Source organism: Eucyclogobius newberryi, unplaced genomic scaffold (genome assembly GCF_026437365.1).
Source record: "Eucyclogobius newberryi isolate DKJ021-1_F unplaced genomic scaffold, fEucNew1.0.hap1 SCAF_17, whole genome shotgun sequence".
Classification (NCBI taxonomy): Eukaryota; Metazoa; Chordata; class Actinopteri; order Gobiiformes; family Gobiidae; genus Eucyclogobius; species Eucyclogobius newberryi.
This window is the reverse complement of record NW_027315801.1, coordinates 19657621-19679575: the sequence shown is the minus strand read 5'-3', so window position 1 is coordinate 19679575 and position 21955 is coordinate 19657621. Positions and strand designations below refer to the sequence as shown.

Sequence of the window (21955 nt, the reverse complement as noted above, 5' to 3'; positions counted from 1 at the left end):
AAAGAGGTTATACTAAAGAGGTTATAACCACATTTACTCCTCACACACTAAAGACGTTATAACCACATTACTCCTCACATACTAAATTATAACCACATTTACTCCTCCCATACTAAAGAGGTTATAACCACATTTACTCCTCACATACTAAAGAGGTTATAACCACATTTACTCCTCACATACTAAAGAGGTTATAACCACATTTACTCCTCACATACTAAAGAGGTTATAACCTCATTACTCCTCACATACTAAAGAGGTTATACTAAAGAGGTTATACTAAAGAGGTTATAACCACATTTACTCCTCACATACTAAAGAGGTTATAACCACATTTACTCCTCACATACTAAAGAGGCTATACCCACATTTATGCCTCACATACTAAAGAGGTTATAACCTCATTACTCCTCACATACTAAAGAGGTTATACTAAAGAGGTTATACTAAAGAGGTTATAACCACATTTACTCCTCACACACTACACTGCAGGAGGCGCTAGTGTACAGCACACTGCAGGAGGCGCTAGTGTACAGCACACTGCAGGGGGCGCTAGAGTACAGAACACTGCAGGGGGCGCTAGTGCAGAGCACACTGCAGGGGGCGCTAGTGTACAGCACACTGCAGGGGGAGCTAGAGTACAGAACACTGCAGGGGGCGCTAGAGTACAGCACACTGCAGGTGGAGCTAGAGTACAGAACACTGCAGGGGGCGCTAGAGTACAGCACACTGCAGGGGGCGCTAGTGTACAGCACACTGCAGGGGGTGCTAGTGTACAGCACACTGCAGGGGGCGCTAGAGTACGGCACACTGCAGGGGGCGCTAGAGTACAGCACACTGCAGGGGGCGCTAGAGTACAGCACACTGCAGGGGGCGCTAGAGTACAGCACACTGCAGGGGGCGCTAGAGTACAGCACACTGCAGGGGGCGTTAGAGGAGTGTAAGTGTGTGGATATGAAGACACTGATGATGTTTGACTGTTGTGTGTGTTTTAAAATGAGCTGTTCATAAATGTCATTGAAATGTCAAAGTTTCTCTCGCTGCTCTTTTTGTGTGTCCCTCCCTTTCTGTCTCTTTCACTGTGTTTCTCTCAATCCCCTATCTAGCTCTCTCTTTCTCTACCTTTGTTTCTCTATTTTGCTCTACCTGTCTCTCTCTTGCACTCTCTCTCCCTCTCTCTTGCTGTCTCTCTCTCTCTCCCTCCCCCTATCCCCCCTCTTTCTCTCTCTCAATCCCCCCTCTCACTCACTGTATCTCTCTCTTCCCCCCCTCTCTCTCTGTCTCTCAATCCCCTCTCCCTCCCCCATCTCTCGCTCTCTTTCCCTCTCTCTCCTTCTCTCCCTCTTCGCTCCCTCGTTTCTCTCTTCCTCCTCCTCTCTCTCTCTCTCTCTCTCTCCTCCTCCCTCCCTCTCCCTCTCTCCCACTCTTCACATTCCTTTCTATGTCTTTGAACCGGACACAGGCACGGCCCCGCACACTCTCACGCACGCACGTTCTCACGCACGCACACGCGGGGCTCGTGCGTTACAGAGCGGGGCGGTCTGCTCGTGGCCGCACAGCCTCAGTGTGAAGAGAAGCGCGAGGCGCGGCGGAGCTGGGACACGGACAGTGCGGGACTTTAGTGTCTAATGTTCGGAGCAGACTCCGGAGGAATGGACGGAGCGCGAGGCGCCGCTGTTCACTCGCGCGGCCCCAGGAGCTTCGTGGGAGGAATGCGGGCTGTTTGATGAAGCGTTTGGCGGATTCGGTTACTTTTGAACAACCGGGGATTTACGGACGCGGACGCACAGAAGAAGGATATCGCACAGAAGAAGGACATCGCAGGGTAAAGTTCGGGCGCAGACATGGAGACTGTGAGCAGACAGAGTTTCCAGCCTCATCCGGGACTGCAACAAACCCTGAAGCAGTTCCACCTCAGCTCCATGAGCTCTCTGGGCGGTCCGGCGGCGTTCTCCGCTCGCTGGCAGCACGAGCTGCTGTTTAAGAAGGACGGGAAAGATCCCGAGCCGGTTCTCCAACACCTCCCGCCGCCGGTCATGCCCGGGCCCCTCTTCATCACGTCGGACCGCTCCACAGAGCGCTGTGAGACGTTGCTGGAGAGCGAGAGCATCTCGTGCTTCGTGGTCGGCGGAGAGAAGCGCCTGTGCCTCCCGCAGATCCTCAACACGGTGCTGCGGGACTTCAGTCTGCAGCAGATCAACGCCGTGTGTGACGAGCTGCACATCTACTGCTCCCGCTGCACCGCGGAGCAGCTGGAGATCCTCAAAGTCATGGGGATCCTGCCCTTCTCCGCGCCGTCCTGCGGTCTCATCACAAAGACCGACTCGGAGCGTCTCTGCAACGCCTTGATCTGCGGCGGCCTGTACCCGCCGCGCTGCAGGAAGGAGCCGGGCGGCGCGCTGGAGCTGCAGCTCACGGAGAGCAGCTTCAGCGTGTACCACGAGTGCTTCGGGAAGTGCCGCGGCCTGTTCGTGCCCGAGCTGTACTGCAGCCCCGGGGCCGCCTGCATCCAGTGCGTGGACTGCAGACTCATGTACCCTACGCACAAGTTTGTGGTGCACAGCCACAAGGCGCAGGAGAACCGGACGTGCCACTGGGGCTTTGACTCCGTGCACTGGAGGTCCTACGTCCTCCTGAGCCAGGACTACACGGACAAGGAGGAGAAGGCGCGCCTGGAGCAGTGCTTGGACGAGCTCAAAGAGAAGTTTGACTTCACCAACAAGTGCAAGAGGAAGTTCTCCTCCAGGGTGAGTGTCTGCATGAGGGCGGGGGGCCCCGCGGGGGGCCCTGCGCTCAGTGACACGTTGTTTGTTGACGCTTAGCACGCTAGTGTTAATGAGAGCTCCTCAGCACTGACTACAGCAGAGGCCCTCCGCGGCCCCAAAGCCATCACCTCCACTGCACTCTTATGGGGCCCTGTTGTAAATATGTATCTCCGCACATGACAGCACTGACAGCGGGACGCAGGGCATTGTGGGAGAGATACTAGATGGTTGTTAGAGTGAATTCTGCTCCATCGCTGTTGTGTCTTTGAGCAAGACGAGTGGCTCAAAAATACAAAAGATAAAGAAACGAAGAACAACTTGCATATATAGGCCCTAAGTGAACATGGCCCACAGTCAGGTGGTCCAGACTGTCATGAAGTCCATAAGTGTAGACTGATGTGTGTGTGAGGCTGAGCCCCGCCCCTCAGTAAAGACCCTCCAATTTGCATGGACTGTTCCACATGAATGGAGCTGATGAGGCAGTGTCAGAAGTGTTGTGGTGAAAGCATGTGACGTCAACAAAAGAACGCATTCAGCTACAGCCCCTCCCCCTGCACCCACACTTCACCCTCACATCACCCACACATCACCCACATCACCCACATCACCCACAGCCCACACATCCTACACATAACCCACAGCCCACACATCACCCACACATCCTACACATCACCCACATCACCCACAGCCCACTCATCACCCTCACATCACCCTCACATCACCCTCTCATCACCCTCTCATCACCCACACATCACCCACATCCCACACATCACCCTCACATCACCCTCACATCACCCTCACATCACCCTCACATCACCTTCACATCACCCACACATCACCCTCACATCACCCTCACATCACCTTCACATCACCTTCACATCACCCACACATCACCCACATCCCACACATCACCCTCACATCACCCTCACATCACCCTCACATCACCCACACATCACCCACACATCACTCACATCACCCACACATCACTCACATCACCCACACATCACCCACACATCACCCACACATCACCCACACATCACACTCACATCACACTCACATCACCCACACATCACCCACACATCACCCACACATCACCCTCACATCACCCTCACATCACCCTCACATCACCTTCACATCACCTTCACATCACCCACACATCACCCACATCCCACACATCACCCTCACATCACCCACACATCACCCTCACATCACCCTCACATCACCCACACATCACCCTCACATCACCCACATCACCCACACATCACCCACACATCACCCTCACATCACCCTCACATCACCCACATCACCCTCACATCACCCTCACATCACCCTCACATCACCCACACATCACCCTCACATCACCCTCACATCACCCACACATCACCCACACATCACCCTCACATCACCCACATCACCCACACATCACCCTCACATCACCCACATCACCCTCACATCACCCTCACATCACCCTCACATCACCCTCACATCACCCACACATCACCCTCACATCACCCACATCACCCACACATCACACTCACATCACCCTCACATCACCCTCACATCACCCACACATCACCCTCACATCACCCACATCACCCACACATCACCCTCACATCACCCTCACATCACACTCACATCACCCTCACATCACCCTCACATCACCCACACATCACCCTCACATCACCCACATCACCCACACATCACCCTCACATCACCCTCACATCACCCACACATCACCCACACATCACCCTCACATCACCCACACATCACCCTCACATCACCCACATCTGGCAGCTCCTCATGCACGTCTGGCACACAGGTGGAGTGAGGGCGGGGTGAGGGCCGAGTGAGGGCCGAGTGAGGGCCGAGTGAGGGCCGAGTGAGGGCCGAGTGGAGTGAGGGCCGAGTGAGGGCCGAGTGGAGTGAGGGCTTGAGAAGTGTCCGGAGCTCCGGAGGGGCGGAGCTTCAGAGGATCGTTCAGAGGATTTACTGATCAGATCTGAGGAAACATGTCCCATGTATTGATGTGACTAACTTTATGACATAAATCAAGGCTGGTAAATGTTCAGTGAGATGGAGTGAGGGGGCGGGACTCTTTTTATGTAGTGCATGTTCAAAAAGCAAAACTGAAAGCCATTAAAACTCATACTAAGCAATGCATGAAGTCGTGTGTGTGTGTCAGTGGAGGCGTGTCTGTGAACAAGTGTGTGTGTACAGTTGTGTGTATGCAGTGTTTGTGTGCGTGTACAGTTTTGTGTATGCAGTGTTTGTGTGTGTGTGTACAGTTGTGGGTATGCAGTGTTTGTGTGTGTGTATGTGTGTGTGTGTATACAGTTGTGTGTATGCAGTGTGTGTGCAGTACACTTATTTCCATCTGTCGTCTCCCCAGTGCTCACAAAGCACATGTACAAGAACGAGGTGCATGGACAGACAGAGACAGACGGAGACAGACGGAGACAGACGGAGACAGACGGAGACAGACGGAGACAGACGGAGACAGACGGAGACAGACGGAGACAGACGGAGACAGACACACAGACACACACTGTGCTGCTTTTTTTACATTGAAAATGCTGTTTCTTCAATTAATTCGTCAGACTTTTCACAACACTCAAGATTTTTAAGCAAGGAATTCATTCAAGTCAGATCAGTTTAATGTAAAACCTTTAAGACGAGCAGGTTACAGAGCAGGAAAGTGACATTTAATGAGGACTGTTGACTCGTCTGAAGTGCCCATGCACCCAGTAAAAGCACCCACACCTCCTGTTTGGAGAGACTTATCCATGCGTTTGTCTCCAGTAGATTAGACTACTCTACCGGCCTCCTGCAGGTGCCAGAGTCAGGACTAAACATGGACCGGCCTCCTGCAGGTGCCAGAGTCAGGACTAAACATGGACCGGCCTCCTGCTGGTGCCAGAGTCAGGACTAAACATGGATCGGCCTCCAGCTGGTGCCAGAGTCAGGACTAAACATGGATCGGCCTCCAGCTGGTGCCAGAGTCAGGACTAAACATGGATCGGCCTCCTGCTGGTGCCAGAGTCAGGACTAAACATGGACCGACCTCCACGCACTACGCACTACACACTACACACTACACATGTGTAGAGTGTAGTGTGTAGTCGCACCTAATCCAAGAATGGATTAGGTGCGAGTGAGGGCTGAGACTAAAATAATACAATAAAAACAGCTACAATACATAATACATAATCACACTTTTGGTAAACACAGAAGCGCAAAAACTCATTTACATTGAATATTTCATTTGATTGAGAGCAAATAAACACAATGAAGCTTTTACATTCACTTAGAGGAGCGCACTTCATCGTTGCTGATCTTAAACAAATGAGTTTAAATGTCTTAATATTTCCCCATCTGTTTCTGACCTGGTGCAGTTGAATGTCTCTCCTAGTCTGCTCCCCGTGTGATGGGCAGTGCCCATGGGCAACGCACATGATGCCCTATGGACTGTGCATTAAGTTCTTGAGGGGCACCAGCCCGACCAGGCCGTTTGGACTGTGGGGCACCAGCCCGACCAGGCCGTTTGGACTGAGTGTTGCTGCTGTCTCTCTCTCCATAGCGAGTTTGTGAAGTGCACGGCTAAACATGCCACAGTTTAAACAGCTGCAGACAGAGCAGGGGCCCAGCTGGGGACGGTTATGAATCTGTGCATTATATGAACCAAAAGGAGCAAAACGGTCTTTAGATTATTCAAATTGGCCTCATAATCTAAAAACCATGACAAAGAAAGAATAAAACAAGATGTGTGATGCAGACCACGGAGCTGACACTCTGCATGCAAAGCCAAAGTGGTTCTTACAAAGGTTTAAATCATGTCATAAATGCAAAATAATTAATCTATAGTGTGCAGCCTGTAGTGTTTTCTAGAGCAGGATGATGTCTGGCTTCGGGGCAGAGCAGGGACATTTGGGGATGGTGGGGGCCCCTCATAACTGCTGTTGTGATTTTGGGAATAGAATATGGGCAATTGTATGATTATTATTGAAAACTTCTTGGTTGGCTAGCATTACATTTAAAAGTTGCGTTACCTGGTTACTGCCCTGGAAAATATGATAAGGTATTGCACTACTTTGTTATAAAGGGAATGCATTAGAGTACTCTTGTGTTACCAATAATAACATGATTGTATAACCTACACAGTTTGCAGACGAGGCCTTTGTGCTGTTCATGCACACAGAGAAACAGAGGTCAAACCTGACATGAGTCCTTCATTGGTTTGGAACTTTCTCCTCGGAACACGAGGCTGTCATTACTGATTTATAACACTACTGATGCAAACACTTACCCTAACACAAGGGGGCGAGCCTACAAACACACATCATCGTTCAAATATCAAATAGATAAGTAAATGTGTTTGACTGAGCTTTATTTACTAGTCACTAGTTGCAGTGCGCATGCTCACAACACGACAAGCTCTGTGCTGAGATGAGACCTAACCAAAACTAACACCTTACACCCAAGGGATTTGGGGGGCATCGGGGCACCCCTGAGCAATTCTGCTTAGGGAAACAAAATGCCCAGCAGCGGCCCTGGTGCTGGACTGTCACATGCAGCAGGAACACCAGTACACACTTCCACACGTCTTATTGGATCTTTGACATTACAGTGAACCTCAATAGTACTTTCTGAGGTCACATGTATTTGGCCGGTTGTGCATGTAAACGTGTTACACTGTTATTTATGGCAGCATAAATGGGTCAATCGTGAATATAGGTTTGTATGTCGGTAGATTGATTTTACAATTTGTAATAATTAAAAGTGATATTGGCTTGGATGCAGGTGGCGTAACAAGCCATGTTACTGTTCAGATCTGTGGAGAGGCGACCCTGCTCACAGTAACAACACATGTTTTTCAAGATATTTTTTTCAGCAATAGAAACACTTGAAATTGAATAAAGGCTTGATATGTTTAATGCCAACATTGAATATGTACTTTAACCTTAACCGATTTGAGCCCATATTTGGACTGGAGACCAGGTTAATGACCTCATGAGGACCTGATGGTGTTGAAGGAGGCTGGTCCCTTTAAAGTAACTGGACAGATTTGAGTCCTGAGAATGTGATAAATACCGACCTACACGGAGTGCAGAGTAGTCAGGAAGTGCTCATGTGAAACATCAGCTTCTACTTCCTGCAGAGATCGATGAGGAGCTCAGACTCTGCTCTCCTGTACTATCACTCTGTATCTATCTGAAATAGTACTACACATCATGAAACATTACTACACATCACTACACATCATGAAACATTACTGCACATGATGAAACATCACTACACATCATGAAACATTACTGCACATTATGAAACATCACTACACATCATGAAACATTACTACACATCACTACACATCATGAAACATTACTGCACATGATGAAACATCACTACACATCATGAAACATTACTACACATCATGAAACATTACTACACATCACTACACATCATGAAACATTACTGCACATGATGAAACATCACTACACATCATGAAACATCACTACACATCATGAAACATCACTACACATCATGAAACATTACTACACATCACTACACATCATGAAACATTACGAAACATCACTACACATCATGAAACATTACTGCACATGATGAAACATCACTACACATCATGAAACATCACTACACATCATGAAACATCATGAAACATTACGAAACATCACTACACATCATGAAACATTACGAAACATCATGAAACATCACTACACATCATGAAACATTACGAAACATTACTACACATCATGAAACCACTACACATCATGAAACATCACTACACATCATGAAACATCACTACACATCATGAAACATCACTACATATCATGAAACATTACGAAACATTACTACACATCATGAAACCACTACACATCATGAAACATCACTACACATCATGAAACATCACTACACATCATGAAACATCACTACACATCATGAAACATCACTACACATCATGAAACATCACTACACATCATGAAACATTTCTACACATCATGAAACATCACTACACATCATGAAACATCACTACACATCATGAAACATCACTACACATCATGAAACATCACTACACATCATGAAACATCACTACACATCATGAAACATCACTACACATCATGAAACATCACTACACATCATGAAACATCACTACACATCATGAAACATCACTACACATCATGAAACATCACTACACATCATGAAACATCACTACACATCATGAAACATCACTACACATCACTGTATATCATGAAACATCACTACACATCATGAAACATTACGAAACATTACTACACATCATGAAACATTACTGCACATGATGAAACATCACTACACATCATGAAACATCACTACACATCATGAAACATCACTACACATCATGAAACATCACTACACATCATGAAACATCACTACACATCATGAAACATCACTACACATCACTGTATATCATGAAACATCACTACACATCATGAAACATCACTACACATCATGAAACATCACTACACATCATGAAACATCACTACACATCATGAAACATTTCTACACATCATGAAACATCACTACACATCATGAAACATTACTGCACATCATGAAACATCACTACACATCATGAAACATTTCTACACATCATGAAACATCACTACACATCATGAAACATTACTGCACATCATGAAACATCACTACACATCATGAAACATCACTACACATCATGAAACATCACTACACATCATGAAACATCACTACACATCACTGTATATCATGAAACATCACTACACATCATGAAACATCACTACATATCATGAAACATTACGAAACATCACTACACATCATGAAACATTACGAAACATTACTACACATCATGAAACATTACTGCACATCATGAAACATCACTACACATCATGAAACATCACTACACATCATGAAACATTTCTACACATCATGAAACATCACTACACATCATGAAACATCACTACACATCATGAAACATCACTACACATCATGAAACATTTCTACACATCATGAAACATCACTACACATCATGAAACATTACTGCACATCATGAAACATCACTACACATCATGAAACATCACTACACATCATGAAACATCACTACACATCATGAAACATCACTACACATCACTGTATATCATGAAACATCACTACACATCATGAAACATCACTACATATCATGAAACATTATGAAACATCACTACACATCATGAAACATTACGAAACATTACTACACATCATGAAACATTACTGCACATCATGAAACATCACTACACATCACTGTATATCATGAAACATTAGTACACATCATGAAACATCACTACACATCATGAAACATCACTACACATCATGAAACATCACTACACATCATGAAACATCACTACACATCATGAAACATTACTACACATCATGAAACATCACTACACATCATGAAACATTACTACACATCATGAAACATCACTACACATCATGAAACATTTCTACACATCATGAAACATCACTACACATCATGAAACATCACTACACATCATGAAACATCACTACACATCATGAAACATCACTACACATCATGAAACATCACTACACATCATGAAACATTACTACACATCATGAAACATCACTACACATCATGAAACATCACTACACATCATGAAACATCACTACACATCATGAAACATTACTACACATCATGAAACATCACTACACATCATGAAACATCACTACACTTCATGACACATCACCACACAGTTGTGGGGTAAATTGCAGTGTGGTTAAATGTGTTGTTGGACTTTCACTTTCACTACTGCACATGGAGAAGCTCAAACTCCACTTTAACAGTGACATCAGTGGGTTGTGGCTGTAGCTGGTGTTTGTCGCGTACATGACACTAAAGTATTCACTGGAACATTTGATTGTCGTGTACATGACACTAAAGTATTCACTGGAACATTTGATTGTCGTGTACATGACACTAAAGTATTCACTGGAACATTTGATTGTCGTGTACATGACACTAAAGTATTCACTGGAACATTTGATTGTCGTGTACATGACACTAAAGTATTCACTGGAACATTTGATTGTCGCGTACATGACACTAAAGTATTCACTGGAACATTTGATTGTCGCGTACATGACACTAAAGTATTCACTGGAACATTTGATTGTCGTGTACATGACACTAAAGTATTCACTGGAACATTCGATTGTCGTGTACATGACACTAAAGTATTCACTGGAACATTTGATTGTCGCGTACATGACACTAAAGTATTCACTGGAACATTTGATTGTCGCGTACATGACACTAAAGTATTCACTGGAACATTCGATTGTCGTGTACATGACACTAAAGTATTCACTGGAACATTCGATTGTCGTGTACATGACACTAAAGTATTCACTGGAACATTTGATTGTCGTGTACATGACACTAAAGTATTCACTGGAACATTCGATTGTCGTGTACATGACACTAAAGTATTCACTGGAACATTTGATTGTCGTGTACATGACACTAAAGTATTCACTGGAACATTCGATTGTCGTGTACATGACACTAAAGTATTCACTGGAACATTTGATTGTCGTGTACATGACACTAAAGTATTCACTGGAACATTCGATTGTCGTGTACATGACACTAAAGTATTCACTGGAACATTTGATTGTCGTGTACATGACACTAAAGTATTCACTGGAACATTCGATTGTCGTGTACATGACACTAAAGTATTCACTGGAACATTCGATTGTCGTGTACATGACACTAAAGTATTCACTGGAACATTCGATTGTCGTGTACATGACACTAAAGTATTCACTGGAACATTCGATTGTCGTGTACATGACACTAAAGTATTCACTGGAACATTTGATTGTCGTGTACATGACACTAAAGTATTCACTGGAACATTTGATTGTCGTGTACATGACACTAAAGTATTCACTGGAACATTTGAGCTCGTCACGTCACAAACTCTAGTGCATTTATTTGTGAAAGTCAAACTATTGTGAAGTGAAGAAACATTGTGCATGAATGACAGATGAAGAACTCAAACGTGCAGTAAGAAGAAGACTTCTCACCACAGATTTCTTCTCACCACAGACTTCTTCTCACCCACATACTTCTTCTCACCACAGACTTCTTCTCACCACAGACTTCTTCTCACCACAGACTTCTTCTCACCCACAGACTTCTTCTCACCACAGACTTCTTCTCACCCACAGACTTCTTCTCACCCACAGACTTCTTCTCACCACAGACTTCTTCTCACCACAGACTTCTTCTCACCCACAGACCTCTCCTCATCACAGACTTCTTCTCACCACAGACTTCTTCTCACCCACAGACTTCTTCTCACCACAGACTTCTCACCCACAGACTTCTTCTCACCACAGACATCTTCTCACCCACAGACATCTTCTCACCCACAGACATCTTCTCACCACAGACTTCTTCTCACCCACAGACTTCTTCTCACCACAGACTTCTCACCCACAGACTTCTTCTCACCACAGACATCTTCTCACCCACAGACATCTTCTCACCCACAGACATCTTCTCACCACAGACTTCTTCTCACCCACAGACTTCTTCTCACCACAGACTTCTTCTCACCCACAGACTTCTTCTCACCCACAGACATCTTCTCACCACAGACTTCTTCTCACCCACAGACTTCTTCTCACCACAGACTTCTTCTCACCCACAGACTTCTTCTCACCCACAGACTTCTTCTCACCCACATACTTCTTCTCACCCACAGACTTCTTCTCACCCACAGACTTCTTCTTTGCTCAGATTTGATGCAGTGTTTGTGCACAGCAGTTTTCACCAGAAGGATTTGTCAACTATTTTAGAGAACAACTATATTCTTTTCTCCACAATGAAGAAAGATCTTGAAAAATTCCCTCTTGTCCCGTCTAAGTCAAAGGATTTGAAACAATAAAAATGAATGTTTTGCCCAGATTTCTCTCTCTGTTCTAGACTCTTCCCATTTCCAGCCCAACCGGCTGTTTGAGGATGGAATAAAGCAATCTCAAGATTTATATGCCAAGAAACCTCATCCGATTTAAAACTCTGCTATTATTAGTGTGTGTAAAATGACTTTATTTCAGCTCAGATCCGAGCGTTGCTGGTGTGATCGAGATTATGAAGCTCAATGGTCTCATATTGAGAGTAATGTGGTGCTGGGGGTTCCTGTACAGGTCTTATACTGAGTAATGTGGTGCCGGGGGTTCCTGTACAGGTCTTATACTGAGAGTAATGTGGTGCCGGGGGTTCCTGTACAGGTCTTATACTGAGAGTAATGTGGGGCCGGGGGTTCCTGTACAGGTCTTATACTGAGTAATGTGGTGCCGAGGGTTCCTGTACAGGTCTTATACTGAGAGTAATGTGGTGCCGGGGGTTCCTGTACAGGTCTCATATTGAGAGTAATGTGGTGCTGGGGGTTCCTGTACAGGTCTTATACTGAGAGTAATGTGGTGCCGGGGGTTTCTGTACAGGCCTTATACTGAGAGTAATGTGGTGCCGGGGGTTCCTGTACAGGTCTTATACTGAGAGTAATGTGGTGCCGGGGGTTCCTGTACAGGTCTTATACTGAGAGTAATGTGGTGCTGGGGGTTCCTGTACAGGTCTTATACTGAGAGTAATGTGGTGCCGGGGGTTCCTGTACCTGTCTTATACTGAGAGTAATGTGGTGCCGAGGGTTCCTGTACAGGTCTTATACTGAGAGTAATGTGGTGCCGGGGGTTCCTGTACAGGTCTTATACTGAGAGTAATGTGGTGCTGGGGGTTCCTGTACAGGTCTTATACTGAGAGTAATGTGGTGCCGGGAGTTCCTGTACAGGTCTTATACTGAGAGTAATGTGGTGCCGGGAGTTCCTGTACAGGTCTTACTGGCAGATGACAGACGCTTGAGTCTAACGGAGGAGGTGAAGAATCCCTGGGTCAAATCTGTGCTTACAACATGGAAGGAGCTGATCAGAACATACAGAATAAACACAGATGTTACAATCTTAAACTGGTAAAACTTTATGACCAAAGGTTTGCAACAAACAACATCGACCTGAGATTTAAAGTCTGGATAACAAAAGGTATACATTGTTTACCATTTGATTTTTCATTTAATTTTGAAAGGTATTCACATGAACAGCTTTGATGTATCGATGGAATCTTTGACTTGGAGAAAACAGAAAAAAGCAGATTCAGTCATCACAGTGAAAAATTAAGATGCTAAAAATGTTTTAGGAAAGTGAACCACTCCAAACAGTTTAAATGAACCAGTTGTGTTCTCACTCTTGAGTAGCAGACTGTGCAAATACATGGGCCTGAGACCCAGAGTACCTAGATGGAGGCTGTGGTCGAAGTGCAGGGTGGATGCATTTACTGCCGCGTGCTGCCGGCTCTAATGAAGTGATGAATGTGAGATGGAGGTGGAGCTGAAGTGGAGCGATGACCTCACAGCCACCTAATCACCGCAGAGGGACAAGCTGCCGGCTAATGTGTCCATTAGCCTTGAGCCACATCCTGCTAACTCCGAGAGAGAAAGACGCTCCACCCGGACGCAGACATGCTCCACCTGGACGCACAGACGCTCCATCCAGACGCGGAGACGCTCCACCTAAACACAGAGACGCTCCACCTATAAGATAAGATAAGATATTCCTTTATTGTTCCACATGGGAAAATTTCATTGATGCAACGCCGGTAGATACAAAGGTAGTTGCAGAAGAAAAGAACAGATCACTTATAGGAAGTTTGAAAAAACACTTTCAGTAGAAGATCTCCTATAAACAAAAACTCCCATAGACAAAACCTCCCATTACCCAACAAGGGATGGAGGGGAAACAATAATAAAGATAAAAATAAATACATAAATACCATTGCATGTGATCACGACAGTAATTGCAGTAACTGCACATGAATATGTGTCACGACGGCACATGGATTGCACATGAATTTCACAGTAATTGCACATGAATCACGACAGTAATTGCACATATGACGGAATTGCACATGGTTAGGTCAGTATTGCGAGGGTTCAGGACAAACAGTGTTTGTTATAAAGTCTGACAGCAGCAGGAAGGAAAGACCTGCAAAACCTTTCCTTCACACAGCGAGGGTGGATCAGTTTCTCACTGAAGCTGCTCTCCAGAGCGGACAGTGTCCTGCAGGGGGTGGCACTCATGGTCAAGCATAGATGTGAATCTAGCCAGGACCCTTCTGTCCCCCACCTCCTGCACCGAGTCCAGAGCGCAGCCCAGGACAGAGCTGGACTTCTTGATGACTTTGTCCAGCTTCCTCCTCTCCCTCTCTGTGATGCTGCTGCTCCAGCAGGCCACACCGTACAGGAGGGCTGATGCCACAGAGTCATAGAAGGTCTTCAGGAGTGGCCCTGTCACTCCAAAAGACCTGAGTCTCCTCAGGATGTAGAGCCGACTCTGGCTCTTCCTGTACAGTGCGTCTGTGTTATGAGTCCAGTCCAGTTTGTGGTTCAGATGAACACCCAGGTACTTGTATGAGTCCACTCTCTCAATGTCCCGTCCCTGGATGTTCACTGGTGAGGGGGCAGTGGGGTGGCGTCTGCGGAAAACCACCACCATCTCCTTGGTCTTCCACGCGTTGATGAGGAGGTGGTTCCGCTGACACCAGTCCACAAAGTCCTGCGCCAGTCCTCTGTACTCCTTATCATCGTCGTCCGTGATGAGTCCGATGATGGCAGAGTCGTCAGAGAACTTCTGCAGGACACAGCTGTCCGTGTCGTGTCTGAAGTATCCATGCAGGTCCGAGTGTCAGACACACAGTTCCGTGCTCTCACAAACTGGGGTCGGTCCGTGAGGTAGTCCAGGATCCACTCTGCCAGGTCATACTCCACACCAGCAGTCTCCAGCTTGTCCCTCGGCTGGATGGTGTTGGAAAGATCGAAGAACAGGATCCTCACAGAGCTGCCAGGCTTTTCCAGGTGAGAGAGAGAGAGTGGTGCAGCAGGGAGATGACGGCGTCCTCCACTCCGATGCCAGGCCGATATGCAAACTGCAGCGGGTCAATGGCTGGGCTCATGGTGGAGCGGAGGTGGTCCAGGACCAGCCGCTCCAGTGTCTTCATCAGGTGGGACGTGAGAGCCACCGGCCTGAAGCTGTTGAAGTCTTTGGCGCGCGGTGTCATGGGCACAGGTACCAGGCCTGTGGTACCACCCTCAGCTTCAGGCTCATGTTGAAGACATGCTCCATAACTCCACACAGTTCATCTGCGCAGGACTTAAGGAGCCTGGGGCTGATGCCATCAGGTCCTGCTGCCTTCCTCACTTTAATCCTCTTCAGCTCACTCCTCACCTGTGCTGCTGTGACAGTCAGTTGGCAGGTCAGTTGGCAGGGGGACTGTGTGCTGGGGGGATGGGTGAGTCCAGGCGAAGTGGGGAGCTGATGGTCCGGGGCGGAGAAATGAAGAGGAATGGATGCAGGTCATTGTCCAGCTGTGGAAGAGGGATTATGCAGCCGTGCAGGGGGAGGGACGGGTGACCGATCAAATCTCAAGAAGTGAGCATTTAAATTGTTCACCCACTGTAGATTCCCCTCTGTCTGGGCAGGGGGGATTTTGAAGCCCGATATGGTTTTCAGGCTTCTCCACACTCCCTGAATGTTCTTCTGCTGCAGCTGCTCCTCCATCCTCCTCTTGTAGCCGGCTTCCTCCTGCCTGATCTCCTCAGCTCCTTCTGCACAGTCCTCAGCTCCTCCTTGTTCCCTGACCTGAAGGCTCTCTTCTTGTCCTTCAGCAGAGCCTTCAGTTCACGTTTAATCCATGGCTTGTTGTTTGGAAAACACCGCACCGTCCGGGAGGGAACAATGTTCTCAAAACAGAAGTTGATATAGTCCGTGATGCACTCTGTGATGGTGTTGATGTCCTTCCCATGTGGGCCATAGAGCTCAGTCCAGACAGTGGTGCTCAAGCAGTCCCTCAAAGCCTCCTCACTCTCAGCAGACCACATCCTCACCTCATGGGACACCACAGGCTGCCTGCGCACGATGGGTTCATACACAGGCCTCAGATGTACAAGGTTGTGGTCCGAGCTGCCCAGGGGAGGGAGGGGGGAAGAAGAATAAGTCCCTTTGGTGTTGGCAAAAAAACAGTCCAATGTTCTATTGTTTCTGGTGGGACAGGTAACATACTGGGTGTATGTTGGTAGAACAGAAAAGGGAGAACCGTGGTTAAAGTCACCAGAGACGAGGAAGAGAGCCTGTGGGTGCTGTGTTTGCAGCCCACAAGTGCAGGAGAGCAGTGCTTCAAAAGCATATTCAGCATTGGTAGAAGGGGCCACATAGACTGCGATCAAAATCACATGTGAGAACTCCCGGGGCAGATAATATGGTCTCATGCCAATAGCCAATAGTTCAATATCCTTGTTACATAGCTGCTCCTTCACTGTGCAGTGTTCGGATTTGCACCAGCTCGTGTTCACATACACAGCCAGACCTCCACCTCTTTTCTTTCCGCATTCTCTCGTTCTGTCCGCCCGCAGCAGATGAAAATTGTCCAAACCTACAATAGAGTCTGGCATTTCGGCTGTTAACCAGGTCTCTGTGAAAATCAAGACGCTGCTGTCCCTATAAATGCACCGCGCTCTCTCTCACCTGGAAAAGCCTGGCAGCACTGTGAGGATCCTGTTCTTTGATCTCTCCAGCGCCTTCAACACCATCCAGCCGCTGCTCCTGAGGGACAAGCTGGAGACTGCTGGTGTGGAGTATGACCTGGTAGAGTGGATCCTGGACTACCTCACAGACCGACCCCAGTTTGTGAGAGCACGGAACTGTGTGTCTGACACTCGGACCTGCAGTGTGGGGCGCCCCAGGGCACTGTCCTCGCGCCCTTTCTCTTCACCCTCTACTCTGCAGACCTCAGACACGACACGGGCAGCTGTGTCCTGTAGAAGTTCTCTGACGACTCTGCCATCATCGGACTCATCACGGACGACGATGATGCGGAGGACAGGGGACTGGCGCAGGACTTTGTGGACTGGTGTCAGCGGAATCACCTCCTCATCAATGCGGGGAAGACCAAGGAGATGGTGGTGGATTTCCGCAGACGCCACCCCACTGCCCCCTCACCAGTGAACATCCAGGGACGGGACATTGAGAGAGTGACTCATACAAGTACCTGGGTGTTCATCTGAACCACAAACTGGACTGGACTCATAACACAGACGCACTGTACAGGAAGAGCCAGAGTCGGCTCTACCTCCTGAGGAGACTCAGGTCTTTTGGAGTGACAGGGCCACTCCTGAAGACCTTCTACGACTCTGTGGTGGCATCAGCCCTCCTGTACGGTGTGGCCTGCTGGAGCAGCAGCATCACAGAGAGGGAGAGGAGGAGGCTGGACAAAGTCATCAAGAAGGTGTGGGACAGAAGGGTCCTGGCTAGGTTCACATCTATGCTGGACCATGAGTGTCACCCCCTGCTGGACACTCTGTCCGCTCTGGAGAGCAGCGTCAGTGACAGACTGATCCACCCTCGCTGTGTGAAGGAAAGGTTTCGCAGGTCTTTCCTTCCTGCTGCTGTCAGACTTTATAACAAACACTGCTAGCCCTGAACATGTGCAATACTGCTGTAACCATGTGCAATACCTGTAAATAAGAGTGTTCTATTTTGTTTTTATTCTATTTACTTACCTGCTAATAGCATTACCTATTACCTAGTCTTGTGCTAGCACTTTTTACTTTATTTTGTCTTATTCTATTATCATTATTTTATTATTATCTTATTTGTATCTTTATCTTTTTTATTTTTTATTTAACTATTTTATTTTATTTCCCAAGAGTTCCCAAGAGTTCTATTAAGAGTGTGTTTTTTTTTTTTTTAAACTTCCTATAATCTGTCCTTTCCTCCTGTTCTACTGCGTTGTAACAACAAAATTTCCCCTTGTGTGGATATTAAAGGATTATCTTATCTTATCTTAAATCCTCTGGGACCGCATGAGGCTCGCTATTTCCGTCATTTTATTTTGAAGGGACCTCACGTTACCCATGACTCCGGCGGGAACCGGCTTTCTGTTTCCTCCTCTCTTCTCTCGGATTTTACGTCCAGCCCTTCTGCTTCTCTGTGTTTTCCTTAGGATGTCAGCCGGGATAACGTGGCGACTGTTCTCCGCAGTTTTATGAGTTCTTCCTTTGTGTAAACACGCACCGATACACCGCTCCACCTAAACGCAGAGACGTTCCACCTAAAGAACACTATTTTTATTAGTTGATTATTTTTCATAGATATAACTTCCTGAGAAAAGCTATTGTGCTTTTCTTTTCTATTTAGTTGTAGCATTTCCATCCAGGATCTGAAGCGTCCTTTGAATCTTCTGTTGAAATGGTCTCGTGGATATAGTGCTTCAAGCAGCGTTATAAACACATTGAAAAGGTGATCAAGGCAAGTCATAATCTATAATAGCTCAATTCACTTTTGGAAGTCGCCCCATCTAGTCCGGACTGGTGACAGGGTCTGACAGGCTCTGCGTCCATGCTTATCGCCCTCTGATTGGTCCATGGCTTGTCCCTCCTTATCTGGAAGCTCTGAAATTGGCTGTAGTAGAGTGTCTGGTTTGGTGCTGGATGCAAAGAGGAACAACGTGTCCAGCTCAGGGCACTGTGTACTTTCTGTGTACTTTCTGTTGTGAGACCCTGTAGCCCTTTGTGTGGGCCCCACAACACTCACACACAGAGAGAGACAGAGGAACCTGCCCATGACAGGAAGGAAGTGTCCACATGAACTGAGAGACATGTGCTGTTCTCATGTCTGCAATTAATCTATATTTACATCCCCTTTGGAGTTACATAAGGTCTTTAAACTGAAATGAAGGTTTAAGGTTCAACCTTCAGGTTGTGTATAACAGTGTTTTGAAGCCATGGAGTGGGAGAAGCCCTGTCCATTCTGAGGCTAATCAAATACAGTCACGTTACAATAGGATTTTGATAGCTCATTACAAGGGAAGTCTCAAGTGAAACTGTAAAAAACATGTATAATGAGGTTACGCCCGGTGGGCAGGGCCTACTCAGAGGGGGATAAATATCTGAATTATCAGACTTGATCCGCAGTTTGAGAATGACTCTTGGATGAGATTTGAAACGTCTTATTTTTCTAAAAACAGTGTCCAGATGATACAACTGAATCTTTTTTGTACAATGGAACGCTCCAATCTCTTGGCTTGTTGTAAAGGAAAAATGACCAGAGGACCAAACGATGGCGGTTTCCAAGAGCTGTGTTTTCATCCTCCTGGCCCTCATTTTGAAGTGGTCGGGTAAAGGAAAGGGGCAGGTCAGCCATTTCAAATGGATTATAAACATTGCATTTAAATGTAAAACTAAGTGTGATTTGACCACATTACACACAGGCATTATTTGAATGTGGCTGGATTAGGGTCAGTTTGGGTTTGAGTTTGAAAACGCATTCAAATGTTCCGTTCTGGTTTTACGCTGGGAATCGCTCCTGTTTTAGACCGTCAGCACAAAAGAAGAACACGCACGTTTATGAAGGTACAACTCTAATAAAAAGTCATTATTCCCTTGCTGTAGCTCACCACTGCAGAGAGGAATCACAGACTTACTCACCGGACATCTCTACTGTTAGTTAGTCCACTATCCAACAAGCTTTATTGAAGAAGCTAGAGTTCTTGTCAGTGGCAGCTGGTGGGGGTTTTCTGACATAATTGTCTTTTTAAATTTAATTTTTTTAATGTTCAAAAGTTAATGTTTTACATTGACTGATAAATACACATTTTACTGAATTAATGAAGTAAACAAACTATATTTCCACTTTTGGTAATGGTAATTACTTAATGTAATGGTAATGACTTAGAGGCAGATACCATTTGTGAGAAAATACATTTGACATAAAAGGACATTTTACACTTAATAAAATATCAGATTGTAAAGAGCAAAACTAAAATCTCAGTGATAATGTTATGTTGTATCTTATAGTGCATAATTACTACAAAACCGACAAAAGTCATCATCGGTGGGGTCTTGTAAAGTGAGGGCCGAAAACAAATCGTCTTACCCTGAAGCCGTTAAGAAAGTAAAAAAAAAGAGCGCAAAGATTCTGTCTCCGTGGTTGAAAAAAAAAAGTTTGCTCTGGTCATAAATTGTGCTTCTGGACTGGAGCGAAGGTTGGAAAGGATCTATGTGATTCTTGATGTGGCGATTACATGTTTGCATTTAGCAATGTGGACTCATGTGGAGAGCATTAGCATTAGCCTCACTCAGTGTGTTTACATGAAAACGAAAAAACGTTTTTTTTTATAAAATTCGGTTTTGAGGTCTTGGACAAGCTCTGTCCTTGTCCAAGTACACATGCAGACGAGGCAGACGAGAAAGTCAAATTCCTGACAAGAACGTGTCCTCCTCCTAACACTAGGTGATCTGCTTTGTTTTGTTTTGTTCCTCTTTTGCCGTTTTGTCCTTCTCTGTGGTTTTGTTTTCTGTTGTGGTCCGCGGTGTCTTCCTGGTGTCAGATTACGGCTGGACAGTGGACCTTTGCGCGCACGGCGCACTTTGCCTCGATTTTGGTCTGACAGGCGATCAGGCCGGGGGTTAGTTTTCGAAAAGTGAGTGAGTGAAGTGTGTGAATGTGTTTTAGTAAAGATTTGCGTTATTGTGCAGATAAAGTGCACACGGTTGTGTTCTTCCTTGTCTGGTTTTGTTCCAGGGTCATAGGCCTTGTCTAGTTGCAGTGCGATTACGCAAACTCATAATCTGGGTGTCTCAATCGGAGAATTTGAACGCCAATTTCTACCGGAGTAAAGTGTGCATGCACACCAAGATGTCTGATTGTATCGGATTAAAGCAACAATTAGTTTTTTTTGTTTGCATGTAAACGTACTGAGTCAGAGTCAACAGTGTGGAGTCAGGAGAGCATTAGCATTAGCCTCAGTAAGAGTTAACAGTGTGGTGTCAGGAGAGCATTAGCGTTAGCCTCAGTCAGAGTCAACAGTGTGGTGTCAGGAGAGCATTAGCATTAGCCTCAGTAAGAGTTAACAGTGTGGCGTCAGGAGAGCATTAGCATTAGCCTCAGTCAGAGTTAACAGTGTGGCGTCAGGAGAGCATTAGCATTAGCCTCGGTCAGAGTTAACAGTGTGGAGTCAGGAGAGCATTAGCATTAGCCTCGGTAAGAGTTAACAGTGT

At 46.2% G+C, this 21955-nt stretch overlaps 1 protein-coding gene across 1 annotated transcript in view; it reads left to right on the top strand.

The window, feature by feature from the left end:
* Positions 1-1649: 1649 nt before the first annotated feature.
* The window catches only part of skia (v-ski avian sarcoma viral oncogene homolog a), a 109897-nt gene continuing 89591 nt past the window's right edge, over positions 1650-21955 (top strand). The window contains exon 1 of the mRNA XM_072449340.1: positions 1650-2747. Coding sequence (XP_072305441.1) covers positions 1845-2747 — 903 coding nt within the window. The 5' untranslated portion in view covers positions 1650-1844. The remainder of the gene's footprint in view (positions 2748-21955) is intronic.